Source organism: Aotus nancymaae, unplaced genomic scaffold (assembly GCF_030222135.1).
Source record: "Aotus nancymaae isolate 86718 unplaced genomic scaffold, 86718_ANA_hifiasm-v0.15.2.pri h1tg000033l, whole genome shotgun sequence".
Taxonomy (NCBI): Eukaryota; Metazoa; Chordata; class Mammalia; order Primates; family Aotidae; genus Aotus; species Aotus nancymaae.
The window spans coordinates 62,158,917-62,175,482 of NW_026988447.1; the positions used below are offsets into that span (position 1 = coordinate 62,158,917).

Consider the following 16,566-nt stretch of genomic DNA (forward strand, 5'->3'; position numbering starts at 1 on the left):
TCTCTGCTAATGGAGAAGCTAAAGTTGAGTGCTTTCTCCCAGCCACACCAACCTGTTCCAGCTTGGAAAAGGGCTATCATGAGTATAGTGCAACAGCTTTTCTTATTTGATCAATGCCACTATTCTTGGCTTTGCACTTACCTGTTCTACTACAACTTCTTAATGGTTTATGGAACTCCATAACAGCTTTTAGACCATATATTGTTGTTCAGTTGGTATCTTTGTGGAGAATCAAGGTTTGGAGCTTCCCATTCCACCATCTGGCTGACATCACTGTTTCTATTATTTCCTATTTTTATTATACTTTATTTTCTAGAGACAGGGTATTGCTCTGTCAGCCAGACTGTAGTGCAGCCTGGAACTCCTGAGCCCAAGGGACCTTCTCCTCAGCCTACTGAGTACTGGGACTATTGGCACACACCACATATCTGGCTAATTTTTAAATTTTCTTGTAAAGATGGGGTTTTACTCTGTTGCCCAAGCTGGTCTCAAACTCTTGGGCTCAAGCAATCCTTCTGCCTTGGCCTCCCAAAGTGCTAGGATTAAAGGTGTGAGCCTACCATGCCCTGCCTGTTAGACTTAGAAGAAAATATGTCTAAAAATATACTTACTGACTATATTGAATCCACTACCCAGAGCTTAAATGAACTATTTTTGTGACTCAGACTCTTTTTTATTCTTATTTTTTTACTTATTGCAAGTATGAATATATTAATATTCATGAATATAAAATATACTGGAATCTGTTTTATCTTTTTTTTTCTTTTTTCTTCACCAAAAGCAGATATTTGAATATACTGGAATCCTAATTGTTCCTTGAATATTTATAGGACTGACCCTGGAACAAAATTTGTTTATATTGTTATTATAGTTCTTTTTATGTTAAAATCATTTGTTTATTCTTCATATAGCACATCAAAGGAAAATCATTACTATAGCCCTTACCAGCCATATGCTAAATGCCACAAGAGTTTCAGTCTCTCTCCATTCTTTTTTTTTTTTGAGATGGAGTTTCGCTCTTGTTACCCAGGCTGGAATGCAATGGCGCGATCTCGGCTCACCGCAACCTCCGCCTCCTGGGTTCAGGCAATTCTCCTGCCTCAGCCTCCTGAGTAGCTGGGATTACAGGCACGCGCCACCGTGCCCAGCTAATTTTTTTTGTATTTGTAGTAGAGACGGGGTTTCACCATGTTGACCAGGATGGTCTAGATCTCTTGACCTCGTGATCCACCCACCTCGGCCTCCCAAAGTGCTGGGATTACAGGCGTGAGCCACCGCGCCCGGCCTCTCTCCATTCTTGTACCTCACTTGGTCTATTCTTTTTCTTTTCTTTTTTTTTTTTTGAGACATAGTCTCCCTCTTTTGCCCAGGCTGGAGTGCAGTGGCACGATCTCACCTCACTGCAACCTCTGCCTCCTGGGTTTAAGTGATTCTCCTGCCTCAGCCTCCTGAGTACCTGGGACCACAGGTGTGCGCCACCATGCCCAGCTAATTTTTGTATTTTTAGTAGAGTTGAGGTTTCATCATGTTGGCCAGGCTGGTCTTAAACTCATGACCTCAAGTGATCCACCCACCTCAGCCTCCCAAAGTGCTGGGATTACAGGCATGAGCCACTGCACCTGGACTACTCGGTCTTTTAAGTTGGCTATATAAGGGGAGCATGTTGTGGCTTGTTAAGTCTTTGTTTTCTGACCTATTTATATAATGGACATTTCTGAGTTGTGCATACATAATAAATTATTTGAGATTATATATTTAAGGTACTAAATAGATCTACATGCTTTCATATATGTTACTATTAAAAGACCATTTTCATATATGTGTTCTATTAAATCCTTACCTTTCTTCATGAACCATCTAGATTTGCTTTTCTGGTGTGTAGTGAATGTGAAAATATTTCTTCGTGAATTTTTTTTATTTTGTGCCCTTACAGGTAGTATAGTTCATAACATCCTATCCTCTATAAGGAACGTATGTGTTAGTCTGATGGCAGGAACTGTTTTGGGATTTTTTCTTCGATATTTTCCAAGTGAAGACCAGGTAAATAAAGAATCTATTTTACAGAAGTATAGTATTAGACATTTTTTTCAAAATATTAAACTTTGGTAAGATCCGTGAAATTTAACACTTAACTCTATGATTTCTCTAAAACTATCCTCCAATGCCTACTGTGTACTTAAAACAGCACAGCAGTGATTGACACAGGTCAGTGGCTTTGATTAAAGTCTCTGCTTCCTGATTTGGCAAATAAGGAATATCAAAAAATATACTTAATGCAGAGTATCCCTCTGAATTATACTTTCCCTTTCTCTACTAAATTGCCTATTGATGTTTGATAATTTCCCAAAAATTTTTCCTTAAACATTTTGGAGGAGATAGGTTCCCATTTATTTCTGCATATTTTCTGACTTAAATTCACTCCTACTCTACTTTGATATAGGCAGCACTCTTAAACTTAGCCATTTCCTGCTTTAAAGGTAAATGCGTAATTACTTTTGTATTTCTGTAATTTCCATCCTAATTTAGCTCTAACAATTATATCAGCCAAAGAGATATTCAAATGTTATCTTTTAAGAATTCATTGGGGAAAAAAAGAAAAAGAAAAAGAAAAATAATTCATTGGATATGTTATATGAAACTGGAGATTTTATGGGTCTCTTTTCTTCTTGACTTAAAGTAATACTTTAAACATTTTACTGATATTAGTATCAGAGATGTGGCAGAAGATGAAACATTACTAATTGCAAATTTTGTTACTTGGTAGCAAGTCAGCTAAAATATATGGTGAGAAAGAAAATCAAAATATTAGACATTTAATATAACATTTAAAGACATAATTTCAAATGGTCAAAAATATATGATAATGTCAAATCTTGTATTATATATTTAATGTAAACTAATTTCTAAATATCTAATTCTAGGAAGACCTTTCATTGAAGAGAGGATTTCTTGTTTTGACTATGTGTGTTTCTACTGTCTTAGGCAGCCAACATATTGGTTTACTTGGATCTGGAGGATTATGCACACTAGTGTTGAGTTTCATTGCAGGGACAAAATGGTCCCAAGAAAAGGTGAAATTTTTAATACACTATTTTTTTTAAAGTTAAAATAACTGAATTTTTAACTATATATTTAGGAAATCCCCTCAGTCTGGTTAGAAAATGTTCTAAAAGGTTTTGTGTCCTCAAGAAAGTGTATGAATTAATCAAAAATATAAAATATTTAGGAAAATCACCTGGAAATACACTAATATGCAATCAGAAGTTGAGTTATCACATCAGGCTTCTCTTTTTCCCAAGTTTTATATAATATTATTATATTACTTTTATCAATCTAATTATTTTATTCATTAAAATTTTAATTATACAATTAATCTATGAAAAATGTTTGTAAAAGGCTGGGCATGGTGGCTCAGCCTGTAATCCCAGAACTTTGGGAGGTCAAGGCGGGCAGATCACCTGAGGTCAGGAGTTTGAGACTAGCATGGCCAACATGGTGAAAGTCCATCTCTACTAAAAATACAAGAACTAGCCAGACATGATGGCATGGTAGCGGGCACCTGTAATCCCAGCTACTCAAGAGGCTGAGGCAGAAAAATTGCTTGAACCCAGAAGGCAGAGGTTGCAGTGAGCCGAGATTATGCCATTGGACTCCAGCCTGGGCAACAAGTGTGAGATTCCATCTCCATAATAAATAAATAAATAATAAACAAACAAACAAATCAATAATAAAAAATAAAAATGCTTGTAAAAGAGTAAAACATATAGAATAAAATGTAAAAGATTTCTTTATCCCGCACTCCCAAATATCAAACCCCCTTATATTTTTTAGGTAACCAGTATTCTATTTATAGACATTGAGATCTTTTTCACTTTTTGTTATTTACAAACAGTGCTGTCATAAACAGTGTTGTTCATGTCTTTTTTAAAATTATTATACTTTAAGTTCTGGCTTACATGTGCAGAATGTGCAGGTTTGTTATATAGGTATACACGTGCCATGATGGTTTGCTGCACCCATCAACTCATCATCTACGTTAGGTATTTCTACTAATACTATCCCTCCCCTAGCCTTCCACCCCCCAACAGACCCCAGTGTGTGATGTTCCCCTCCCTGGGTCCATGTGTTCTCATTGTCCAACTCCCACTTTTGAGTGAAAACGTGGTGTTTGGTATTCTGTTCTTGAGTCAATTTGCTAAGAATGATGGTTTCCAGCTTCATCCATGTCCCTGCAAAGGACATGAACTCATCCTTTTTAATGGTTGCATCATATTCCATGGTATATATGTGCCACATTTTCTTTATCCAGTCTATCATTGATGGGCATTTGGGTTGGTTCCAAGTCTTTGTTCTTGTGAACAGTGCCACAGTAAAAATACGTGTGCATGTGTCTTTATAGCAGAATAATTTCTAATCCTTTGGGTATATATCCAGTAATGGGATTGCTGGGTCAAATGGTATTTCTAGTTCTAGATACTTGAGGAATCACCACACTGTATTCCACAATGACTGAACTAATTTACATTCCCACCAACAGTGTAAAAGGGTTCCTATTTGTCCACATCCTCTCCAGCATCTGTTGTATCCTGACTTTTAACGATTGCCATTCTAACTGACACGAGATGGTATCTCAATGTGGTTTTGCTTTGCATTTCTCTAATGACTAGTGATGATGAGCTTTTTTTCATGTTTGTTGGCTTCATGAATGTCTTCTTTTGAGAAGTGTCTGTTCATATCCTTTGCCCACTTTTTGATGGGGTTGTTTTTTTTCTTGTAAATTTGTTTAAGTTCCTTGTAGATTCTGGATATTAGCCCTTTCTCAGATAAACATATTGGAAAAAATTTCTCCCATTCTGTAGGTTACCTCTTCACTCTAATGATAGTTTATTTTGCTGTGCAGAAGCTCTTTAGTTTAATTAGATCCCATTTGTCTATTTTGGCTTTTGTTGCTGTTGCTTTTGGTGTTTTAGTCATGAAGTCTTTGCCCATGCCTCTGTCCTGAATGGCATTGCCTAGGTTTTCTTCTAGGGTTTTTATGATTTTAGGTCTTACATTTAAGTCTTTAATCCATCTGGAGTTAATTTTTGTATAAGGGGTAAGGAAGGGATCTAGTTTCAGCTTTCTGCATATGGCTAGCCAGTTTTCCCAGCACCATTTATTGAATAGGGAATCCTTTCCCCATTGCTTGTTTTTTATCAGGTTTGTCAAAGATCAGATGGTTGTAGATGTGTGGTGTTACTTCTGAGGCCTCTGTTCTGTTCTGTTGGTCTGTATGTCTGTTTTGGTACCATTACCATGCTGTTTTGGTTACTATAGCCTGTAGTATAGTTTGAAGTCGGGTAGTGTGATGCCTCCAGCTTTGTTCTTTCTGCTTAGGGTTGTCTTGCCTATGTGAGCTCTTTTTTGGTTCCATATGAAATTTAAAGTCGTTTTTTCCAATTCTGTGAAGAAAGTCCATGGTAGCTTGATGGGGATTACATTGAATCTATAAATTACTTTGGGCAGTATGGCCATTTTCACAATATTGATTCTTCCTATCCATCAGCTTTCTGCATATGGCTAGCCAGTTTTCCCAGCACCATTTATTGAATAGGTTTTCCTATTGAACCTATTGAATGTTTTTCCATCTGTTTATGTCCTCTCTTATTTCCTTGAGCAGTGGTTTGTAGTTCTTGAAGAGGTTCACATTCCTCGTTAGTTGTATTCACATCTCCTTCACATTCCTTGTTAGTTGTATTCCTAGGTATTTTATTCTCTTTGTAGCAATTGTGAATGGGAGTTCACTTAGGATTTGGCTCTCTGTTTGCCTGTTATTGGTGTATAGGAATGCCTGTGATTTTTGCATGTTGATTTTGTATCCTGAGATTTTGCTGAAGTTGCTTATCAGCTTAAGGATATTTTAGGCTGAGATGATGGGGTTTTCTAAATATACAATCATGTCATCAGCAAACATAGACAGAAAGGTAAGCTGGGTAGGCAACTAAATGAGAATCTAATATATGTTTTGGTTTGGTTTTAAGGAAAAAGTAACTTTAAAGTATTCAACATGGGTTCTTTGGAAGCAGGGCTAGCAGACTACCAAACTGTTTTTCCTAGTAGTGTATGCTATGTCAGGATTCACTTTAATGGGATTGGGTTCCAGGATGGTTGTTAGTGGAGGGCTTCCCAACCCCCTTCTGAGAACCCAAATGTTTGCATGAACTGGTTATGTTCTGATCAGACATGATGTAGTTCTATCTCTGTTCAATTAACTTACAAACAGAATCTGGAACTCTTAGTAAACATGGCTAGAACTCCAAGGACATCACTTATTCTATGACAAAATGGCCAAATAGTATTATTTTATTGCTTTGTGAGTTACTTTTAATCAAATTCTACCTAAGCGTTTGAGTAAAACTATCGAAGTGCTCAGTTTTTATTAATTAAGTTTAACATTTTTGGAAAAACAGAATGTCTTAAGTTTATTAAATGTTAAATGACTTTAGGCCAGGCATGGTGGCTTATGCCTATAATGCTAGTGCTTTGGGAGGCCACAGCCAGAGATGGCTTGAGGACAGCAGTACCAGACCATCCTGGGCAACACAGCGAGACACCATCTCTACAAAAAATTTAAAAATTAGCCCAGCATGGTGGTACACACCTGTAGTTCTACTTGGGAGGCTGAGGCAAGAGGATTACTTGAGCCCAGGAGTTCAAGGCTATAGTGAGCTATGGTTATGCCATTACACTCCAGCCTGGGCAACAGAGCAAGATCCCATCTCTAAAATACTTTAAAAGTTAAAATGAGACTTTACGTTTCTGAAATACATTTATGTGCCAAAATAATTATAAATGTGTTTCTCTTTTCTATAGATGAAAGTCCAAAAGATTATTACAAATGTATGGGATATTTTTCAACCACTTCTTTTTGGTTTAGTTGGAGCAGAAGTATCTGTTTCATCTCTTGAATCAAATACTGTTGGTAAGAATAATTAGAGCACAAAAAATATGAAATTCAAAAATATTTAAGAAAATTATGAATATTTTTATTTTTATTTACAATATATCTTTGAATGGCACAAGGACCTTCTTCAGAAAACACATGTTGATACAATATTATATTTTCATATTGCTCTTCCTTTTCACAGTGTGCTCTTTTAAAAAAATTAATTGAGACAAAAAACAAATAAAAAGGGCAGCCCTGAATATCTTCCCTGAGTTATCTGAGGAAATAAATATAAGAGTTCTTTTCTGAGGGAAAATATTTGATACGATCAGCACTTTTTGAATATTTTCCATTTAAAGGTATTGGCTGGGCATGGTGGCTCACGCCTGTAATCCCAGAACTTTGGGAGGCCAAAGCGGACAGCTTTCTTGAGGTTGCGAGTTCAAGACCAGCTGACTAACATAGGGAAACCGCCTATCTACTAAAAATACAAAAATTAGCTGGGTGTGGTGGTGCACACCTGTAATTTCAGCTACTTGGAAGGCTGAGTCAGGAGAATTGCTTGAACCCGAGAGTCGGAGGTTGCAGTGAGCTGAGATTGCATCACTGCATTCCAGCCTGGGTGACAGAGCAAGAATCCTTCTCAAAAAATAAATTAGTAATAATAATTTTAAAAGTATTCCAAAAACATCTATTAGTTCAGAACTGAATAAAATGTCATCTATCTTATTTTTCATGGTACCTCCACCATCAGATAATCCCTTGCACTTTACAGAGAATCCTCAATCATATTCATTTTTTATAATCATTGTTTTCATGTAAAAAATAAAGACATGGAGAGACAGTAGCCTTAAAATTCTTTTAAAAGTTTTAGAAATAATTTCTCTGGGCATAAAGAACACTTCTTCCCAAATATTTTGTTATTTATGTTTGTTTGCATCTGTTGTAGGCATATCTGTTGCTACTGTGAGTTTGGCATTATGTGTTCGAATTTTAACCACATATCTATTGATGTGCTTTGCTGGTTTTAGTTTTAAGGAGAAAATATTTATTGCTTTCGCATGGATGTCCAAAGCTACAGTCCAGGTAAGAACATACTAAGTCTATTGTTTAATGCTTTTATTTCGATGCTTTTAAAATTCAAAATGAAAAATGTTACTCCAGTTACAAAATGTGAGCTATTAGCCTTACTTTTAAATGTTTGATCATAACTATTCATTAAAATTAATGTAACTAGCTCAGCTACTCAGGAGGCTGAGGTAGGAGAATTGCTTGAACTTGGGAGGCAGAGGTTGCAGTGAGCTGATATGGTGCCACTATACTCCAGCCTGGTCGACAGAGCGAGACTCCATCTTTAACAAACAAACCAAAACCAAAAAAAAAAAAAGTGACATTTTACGATTTTTGTTTTTATTTTGAGACAAGGTCTCACTCTGTCATGCAGGCTGGAGTGCAGTGGTGTGATCACAGCTAACTGCAGCCTCAACCTCCCGGGCTCAAACAATCCTCCCACATCAGCCTCCTGAGTTGCTAGGATCACAGACACCTGCTACCGTACCCAGCTAATTTTTTTGTGACTTTTTTTTTTTTTTTTGAGACAGAGTGACTCTGTTGTCCAGACTGGAGTGCAGTGGCGTGATCTCAGCTCACTGCAGCCTCTGCCTCCCAGTTTCAAGAGATTCTCCTGCCTTAGCCTCCAGACTAGCTGGGATTACAGGTGCACACCACCACACCAGGCTAATTTTTGTATTTTTAGTGGAGATGGGGTCTCACCATGTTGACTAGGCTAGTCTCAAACTCCTGATCTCAAGCAATCTGCCTGCCTTGGTCTTCCAAAGTGCTGGAATTACAGACATGAGCCATCATGCCTAACCTTTTTTTTCCTGATTTTGTTTTAGAGAGGAGGTCTTGCTATGTTGCCCAGGCAGGTCTTGAACTTTTGGGTTCAAGTGATCCTCCTGCCTCAGCCTCCTAAAGTGCTGGGATTACAAGCATAAGCCACTGGGCCCAGCTAATGTAATCTTTTTATATCTCAGTTTTAATAGCAATTCTTTTGAAATGAAAAAGTATTCTTTCAATGGTAAGTACTTCCTAAGTTTGTGAAAATATGTTTTGTATTTTCCTAAAATATATAGTAAGAATATATCTGAAAATTGGAGTGTGCATGTTTTGCTGAATATAACAAAGCTAAATTGTTACGATTTTTTAAAGTAGAGACACAGGCTGGGTGTAGTGGCTCATGTCTGTAATCCTAGCCCTCAGGAGGCCAAGGCGGGCAGATCGCTTGAGCTCAGGAGTTCAAGACCAGCCTGGGAAACCTGGCAAAACCTCGTCTCTACAAAAAAATACACAAACATTAGCCAAGTGTGGTGGCACACATCTGTAGCCCAAGCTGCTTGGGGGCTGAGGCAGGAGGATTGCTTGAACCTAGGAGGTTGAGGCTGCAGTGAGCTGAGATCACGCCACTTCACTCCAGCTTGGGTGACAAAGTGAGACCCTGTCTCAAAAAAAAAGTAAAGTAAAATAGATACACATCCATTTTTTAAAAATACCTTTCCTGTCTCTGCCACTCACTCCGTCACACAAATGCACATATATTGTTTTTAATTTCACATTTATATGTATAACTATTTGGTCGATGGCTAAATCTCTACCCTCTCCCCAACCTTGATAGCCTGTGTAAGGACAGGGACAATGTCTGGTTGTTGCAGTTGTTTTTCATTATTTTTCCCTGGCACTTAACACAGTGCCTGACATGCAGGAGGCAAATATGTATTGCATGCCTACAAGGATGAATGAACAGAAAGGGAAACCTTATAATCTTGCCCTCTTATTCAAGGATATTCTCCTCCTACTAAAATATATTGCTACTTATTGTTAGGCTGTTTAATTGCCAGCATAATATACCTCAATTTCCTGTGGTTCTTTTCTCAGTTGTTATTCCAAAACAGAAGCTCCTAAATTTTCATGCAACAAAACCTCTATTATCATGGTTAGAAAAGCAGGTTCATAAGGCCAGACTATCTGTTTTGAATACCATGTTACTTGCCTATAACGTCAGGAAAATTATTTTCTAATCTCTCAGTGTGTCAGTCTTGTCTTACAATGAAGTCTATGATTGTATCTACTTCATAGCAGTGTTGTCAGGATCCATGTAAAGTGCTTAGCATCCTCTCTAGCATATGGTGGTGCTCAACTAATAAAGTTGTTATTTTATCTTAACTTCAAGTAATATAAATTATAATATCTTATTTATTTTTAATATCTGCTGTAGGGAATAATGAATCTACAGCTATCTATGCATCCCTCTGTTCTCTCTCCTTCCAACAATACTCTTGCAATTTTGTTTTATTATTTCATAATTTTCATAAAGCAGGGAAAAAAGAAAAGCAGGTATGAGGAAAGAAACCACTCACTCAAGTCCTGCGGTGTTATTCTGCTTCTGCCTATTCCTGTCTACTGGCTCCAGGCTAGCTTCTGCACAAAGAATATCAAGCTGGTTCCAGGAACTGGCAAGACATAAAAAATTAATTATTTATAAAAGTAGAGTTACAATAGCAATAATAGATAATGATAATGTCACAAGTAAATAAGATCAACAAATATTTTAAATTTTAATTTTAAATTATTTTCACCTTTATCCTCTTCTGCCATTCTCTGCTGCTGAAATAAAATTGGCTAGGGTTCAGCTCCTTCTCTTATTCCTCAGTTTAGAGTTACTGATAAAAATTAGAGTGGAAAAATAGAAGCTACTAGGAGAGTAAAGAAAGAATTTAGTTTACAAATGTAAGATCAGGTTGGCAATTGGATTCTTTTAAAGAAATAATATTAAATCTCAGTCACTAGGAGGAAATCATTTATGATCTAATAATAGTCCTCACATAATAAGGTTGTCATGAGAATTAAATGAGTTGTTAAAGGGAAAGCTTTAAGAATGATATCTGCTATATGATGAATGCCATATAACTATATAAATAGTATTTCTAGTTTCATCATCATCATCTCTTAAAAGTCAGTGGGTTTGTTTTTTGTTTTTTCTCTTTGCAGTTCTTTTATGTTCAAATCCTCTTCTAAACTGTAAGGGTCTTTAGAGTTGGTTTTCTCCCTGATTATCTTTTTCTTCTTTGCATCCTCCAGCACACTGGCTTGTGTTCAGTACATTAAAAGTTATTATATACAAATGACACCATTTTAAATTATTGATTTAGGATATAGAAATTGATCTTAAATTGAGGGGTTCTTTTCGCATAATGTTCCATATCGGAGGTAATGTTTCTACTGTTATGTTGTTACTTTGCAACTCCATAGAAAATGTGTTATATGTTGGTATTTAATTTCCCCAAATTTTAAGGCAATTTCATGCCTAGATTATTAAACACAAAGAAAGAGGGTTAGCAAGAAATTTGCTTTATGTTATTAAAAATAATGTGATAGACAGCAACTAGGGGAAAAAAAAAAACTTGTGACCCAGTAGAGTCATTTTAAAACAAAAACTTCAAGGGAATTCATTCTCTGACCTGGCAGGGGATGAGGAGTGAGTTGGGGAGAAAGAAACTTACTATTATCTGAATACCTACTGTGTGCCAGGTGTTCTTTGCATTCTCATATTTAATTTTCACAACCGTCCAGTAAGATAAGTATTTTTTCTTCATTTTACAAGTAAGTAAGTAGAAGTTTAGAAAGCTTGAGTCATTTGTGCAAGATCACTAGCCTGGTTGCAGCAAAAACAGAATTCAAACCCAGTTTGCTAGATTCCAAGCCTGCTGTCAATTGTGCTATAACACAGTGCCCCCGAATAGAGAGAACAACGAGAAGAAGGGCAACAAATCCTAGAGAACCATAAGAAACCTTAAGATTGTATGTTGTCTTGTTATAGGCAAGAACCACTGGCACATGGTAAAGGCAACTAAGCAAAACTGGTTTTGTTAGAACTCCTGGTGTTATGAGGGCAACATGAACACTCAGAAGACGTATTTGCATAGAGGAAAACTGAGAGGACAAGAGCAGAGAATCAGCCCAAAAATATTTGCCTGCTGATGTGTCAATATTGTACCCTTCCTCCACATCTAAGAAGAACAGGGAATTGATGAATAACTTATGAAAATTACTGAGTACTTTTGTTTTTTTTAAAAATAGTCTAGTACTAGATTTTATTTTAACAGAGCCTTTTATATGATATATTTACTCAGTTTAACATTTTTCTTTATGCCCCATTTTTGCCCCTAAATGCAGGCTGTATTAGGTCCTCTGGCTCTAGAAACAGCAGGAATCTCCGCACCCCACTTGGAATCATATTCGAAAGATGTGATGACAGTAGCATTTTTAGCCATCTTGATCACAGCTCCAAATGGAGCTCTACTTATTGGCATTCTGGGGCCTAAAATGCTTACACGCCATTATGATCCAAGCCAAATAAAACTGCAGTTGTCAACCTTAGAACATAATTAAAAAGTTTACTTGTCATTATCTGCCTGCTTCTTTTAATGAATTATTTCACGAGAATTGTAAAGTAGAAATATGTGAAGACTATACAGAGAATCCAGGATTTACTAAACATGTGATTTCAGTATAGGGCTTTTCTTGGATCTTTTACTCCAAAGTTAATTTAATAAAAATAATATTAAATGGAATGCTCTCTTGGTATTTACATACTGTAAGAACAAATTAAATCTGTAAATACCCTAGGAAAGTTTAAAGTCATCCCTCAGGCTGAATTTGATATCATAATACAAACTGAGCTTAATGTAAAATTAAACTTAGTGGCAGAAAGATAAAGCTTTGAATATTGAACTTGGTAAGATAGCCTAGGATGAGTAGAACTCCCCATGACTTCCAGTCATTCAGTTAAAAAGATCGCCACAAAAAGGAAAAAAAAGGAATAAAACACATCAACTTTAAATGAGTTAACTAAAAGTAGATTTTAAATTCTGGTTTTGGTGACTACCTGAATCAATAACATGTTAAGTAATTGAACCAGGTTAGCCTTTCCTTACTCCTGCCATGCCTTTAAAATGAAAGTCTGGTTTAGCAGTTTTTAGATGAAACACTATCTATAGTTTTTATTTATAGAAATAAAATTAAATCACAAATGGAAATAAACTATATTTTTTAATTAGTATTTTTAAATCTAGGCATAAAAGGCAGCCTGCAAAAATAGAAAAATTTGGGAACTATTGTCATATGGCAGTTTCTTTTCCTTAGTAATATAGAATTACCTTTTAATTCTGCCATGTTAATGTAGAACTCATCACAAGCAAAGTGAGGTTTAATTAACTTCAAGACTCTATTTTAAAGTTGTAAGAGTCATATAAAAGCTTCTCAAATGGCCTTATTAAATGGCATCGTAGAAATCGTTTAGACTTCTTTGGCAAAAGCTCAATGCAAGGACTGAATGTTACTTTCGCTCCTCTTTTTATTCTTCTACACAAGCAAGGTATTAAAATACCACAGAATATGAAATTCACACATAAATTTGCCAAGTGAAGCAATTAAAATTTAAGGCAATCAAAACTATGTGTTATTCCTATTAAGACTAAGGGCTTTCACAGAATATATCACTAAAACTTTGAAAAGTTCTAAAACCCCCTGGGAAATAACTCTTAGAAAATACACTCTGGGAAAAGATGAAATCACTACTGTTTTAGTGACATTTTCTTCTATACTTTTAGAACATAGCACAGACTCCACTTTCAAATATTGTAATTCTAGTACTCGAATTCTAAAAATTTAAACTGTGCCACTGTTTTGAATAATATTTAAATCATGAGGGCATCTCATTGTCACTTATAAGAAAATAAAAATATATTTACATTTACAAGACAGTATTTTACATTCATAAGAGGATTAGGCTTCAAAGTAGAGAGTTGATGTTAATAAAAGATTAGGAATTTTGTTCTTGATTAGGAGGAAAATTGTACCTATTCTTTTTATTCTTTCTTTATAGAATTTTCTCTAAGGAGTCTGTCATATATGTTTATTATACTGAAAGTCTCCTTTTTAAGGTAGTGTTGCAGATTTAATTGAAATTTTAAGTTTTTTACTTATAAAACTTTTAATAAAAACATATAATTAAAAAATTTTATATTATTTGTTTATTTATTCCTTGAGACGGAGTTTTGCTCTTGTTGCCCAGGCTGGAGTGCAATGGCATGATCTCGGCTCACCACAACCTCCGCCTCCCGGGTTCAAGCGATTCTTCTGCCTCAGCCTCCCGAGTAGCTGGGATTACAGGCATGAGCCACTACGCCCGGCTAATTTTGTATTTTTAGTAGAGACGGGGTTTCTCCATGTTGGTCCGGCTGGTCTCGAGCTCCCAACCTCAGGTGATCGGCCAGCCTTGACCTCCCAAAGTGCTGGAGTTACAGGCGTGAGCCACCGCGCCCAGCTGCCAAAGAGATCTTTAAGGCACTCACCATCCATGTCTTCAAAAATCTTCCTGTAAACATTGGTGAACTTTTTAACTCTTGAGTTCTGCTTCTCATTATTTACAAGACTTAAATAATCCAACAAAGACTTTGCTATCATTTAGAAGCATTCATTTTTTAATAGATCGTTCAGCTGCTTCTGTGTCTCAAAATGTACAATTCCATCCCCCTTGAAACCATTTCCACCACAAAGCACCTGATGTGAAAGCACCTGAAGTCTGATTGGATTGCACGCCCTGGGTGAAGCCGTCCTTTCCCCGCTGATTCTGAACAATGCCCACCTACACAGTGGGAGTACCGGGTGGAGCCTCGGGAAGTTTGTGCCGTTTGCAGTGGGGAGGATCCTGGCCTCTCCTGTTTCTATGTGGTGACCTGGGATTCAATCTGTGATGCAGGAAACCCGCTAGCAGGACTCTCTCACTTTGCTGTTATTTTCCCTTTTGCCTTTCCACCCAATAGATTACGTTCCCCGTCACTCTTCAAAGTGTCTGCATGCCTTTTCCTGGTCCTGTGACAAGAACCTGGTTTTTTCTACCACAATAGGATGTTACCAAAAGCAGAAGATGTATCATGCAATGTTTTATCATCAACAGATTTGTCCAAATTTTTGATAAATATGTTGCCCACTCCATTTTTGGCGGCGATGGATCACGCTGAGACCACTTAGTGTGTATTGGCTAGTCTTTTATAACATCAAAATTCACGGCGTCTTAAGCACGTTCCACATCCTGCCTTTCCCAAGGAGCGCCAGTGATCTGGTTCCTGTAGCCCGGGATGAAGAGGACTGGCCAGCAGGCCTGGTCACGTGCGGTGCAGGCCAGCGGATGGCTGGGGCGCTGGGCGCTGGGCTCACCTCCGTACCTGTCTGCGGGCAGGGCAACAGGCTGCGACCTTTCCGTGAAAGGAGAGCGAGGGCTGGGGCGGAAGCCTGAGCCAGCGCAGAGACGCAAAATCACCTGGAATCCAGAACTACACCACGGCCGAGGAACTGCGGCCCACAGCCGGCCGGGACGAGGGTGGCGGTGTAGGGTTTAGGGTCCAGGCCTCGGGATCCTGTTCCTTCCTGAAGTTGCTTCGGAGCCGCGAGGGGGCAGGTGGGTTACTCTCGGCTGCTTCACTGGGTTATCTTATACAAGAGGAAAAGGAAAAAGCCTCTGGCAGTGGAGACAAGGATGTTTTTGGTCAAGTGTTTTGCAGGGGTTGAGGGTGTTAAAAGAGAAACCCTTTTTAAAAAAGGTTTTTTCATAGGATTTTTTTCGGGGGAGTGGATTTTTCAAGAGAATGAATATGTGCTGACCCTGGAGAACACACGCCACACTCTCAGCACTGACTGCCAGGGAGAGGGGCCCCATTAAGGTTTAATTGTACCTTCTCTCGTGACCTCATTTTTTCCCTTTTAATTATGAAACATTGGGGCCCACAGAAAGGTAGAAAAAAATGGGCACCCACATAACCACCACCTAAATCCAATAAATTGTTAATACTTTGCCAGGTTTTCTTTATGTAATTTTTCAATTCGAATTAAAAGGAAATTATAGGCATCATGCTAATTTGCCTCTTTATACTTAAGAATGCATATTCAAAAACTAAGGCCATTCTCTTGCATAACCAGTTCCCTTATCCTTTCACATCAAGTTATCAGTAATTCCTTAAAATTACTCAACTCCCAAATATTTTCAAATATAAACACAGTCATGTCCCAGGTAACAGATTTCAGTCAACTGGTCAACCATCTACACTGTGGTGGTCCCATAAGATTAAAATGGAGCATATATAGAAATTTGATAAGTGGGATATGGCCATTGATATTGGCACTGCAGCTCAAGTAGGGGAAACAATTGATACTCAGTAGTGGTGCTGAAACAGTTGATTTTCCTTATAAAAATACATAAGTGAAAATATATAGGGCCAAGTTCGGTGGTTCATGCCTGTAATCCCAGCACTTTGGGAGGCCGAGGTGGGTGGATCATTTGAGGTCATGAGTTTGAGACCAGCCTGGCCAACATGGTAAAACCCTGTCTCTACTGAAAATACAAAAATTAGCTTGGCACAATAGCAAGTGCCTGTAATTTCAGCTACTTGGGAGGCTGAGGCAGGAGAATTGCTTGAACCCTGGAGGCAGAGGTTGCAGTGAGCCAAGACCATGCCATTGCACTTCAGCCTGGGTGACAAGAGTGAAACTCTGTCTCAAAAAGAAACAATTAGCTGGGCCTAGTG

General features: G+C 37.5%; 1 protein-coding gene across 2 annotated transcripts in view; it reads left to right on the top strand.

Moving 5' to 3' along the window:
• The window catches only part of SLC9B1 (solute carrier family 9 member B1), a 106,632-nt gene extending 91,755 nt beyond the window's left edge, over positions 1 to 14,877 (top strand). The window contains exons 9-13 of one of the 2 annotated variants that reach the window (XM_064384051.1): positions 1,934 to 2,040; positions 2,922 to 3,071; positions 6,853 to 6,961; positions 7,875 to 8,011; positions 12,158 to 12,555. In XM_064384051.1, the coding sequence (XP_064240121.1) occupies positions 1,934 to 2,040; positions 2,922 to 3,071; positions 6,853 to 6,961; positions 7,875 to 8,011; positions 12,158 to 12,373 (719 nt within the window). In that variant the 3' untranslated portion in view covers positions 12,374 to 12,555. Of the gene's footprint in view, positions 1 to 1,933; positions 2,041 to 2,921; positions 3,072 to 6,852; positions 6,962 to 7,874; positions 8,012 to 12,157; positions 12,556 to 14,057 lie in introns of those variants that run through there. The other variant, XM_064384052.1, reaches the window with a different exon arrangement.
• Positions 14,878 to 16,566: the final 1,689 nt, after the last annotated feature.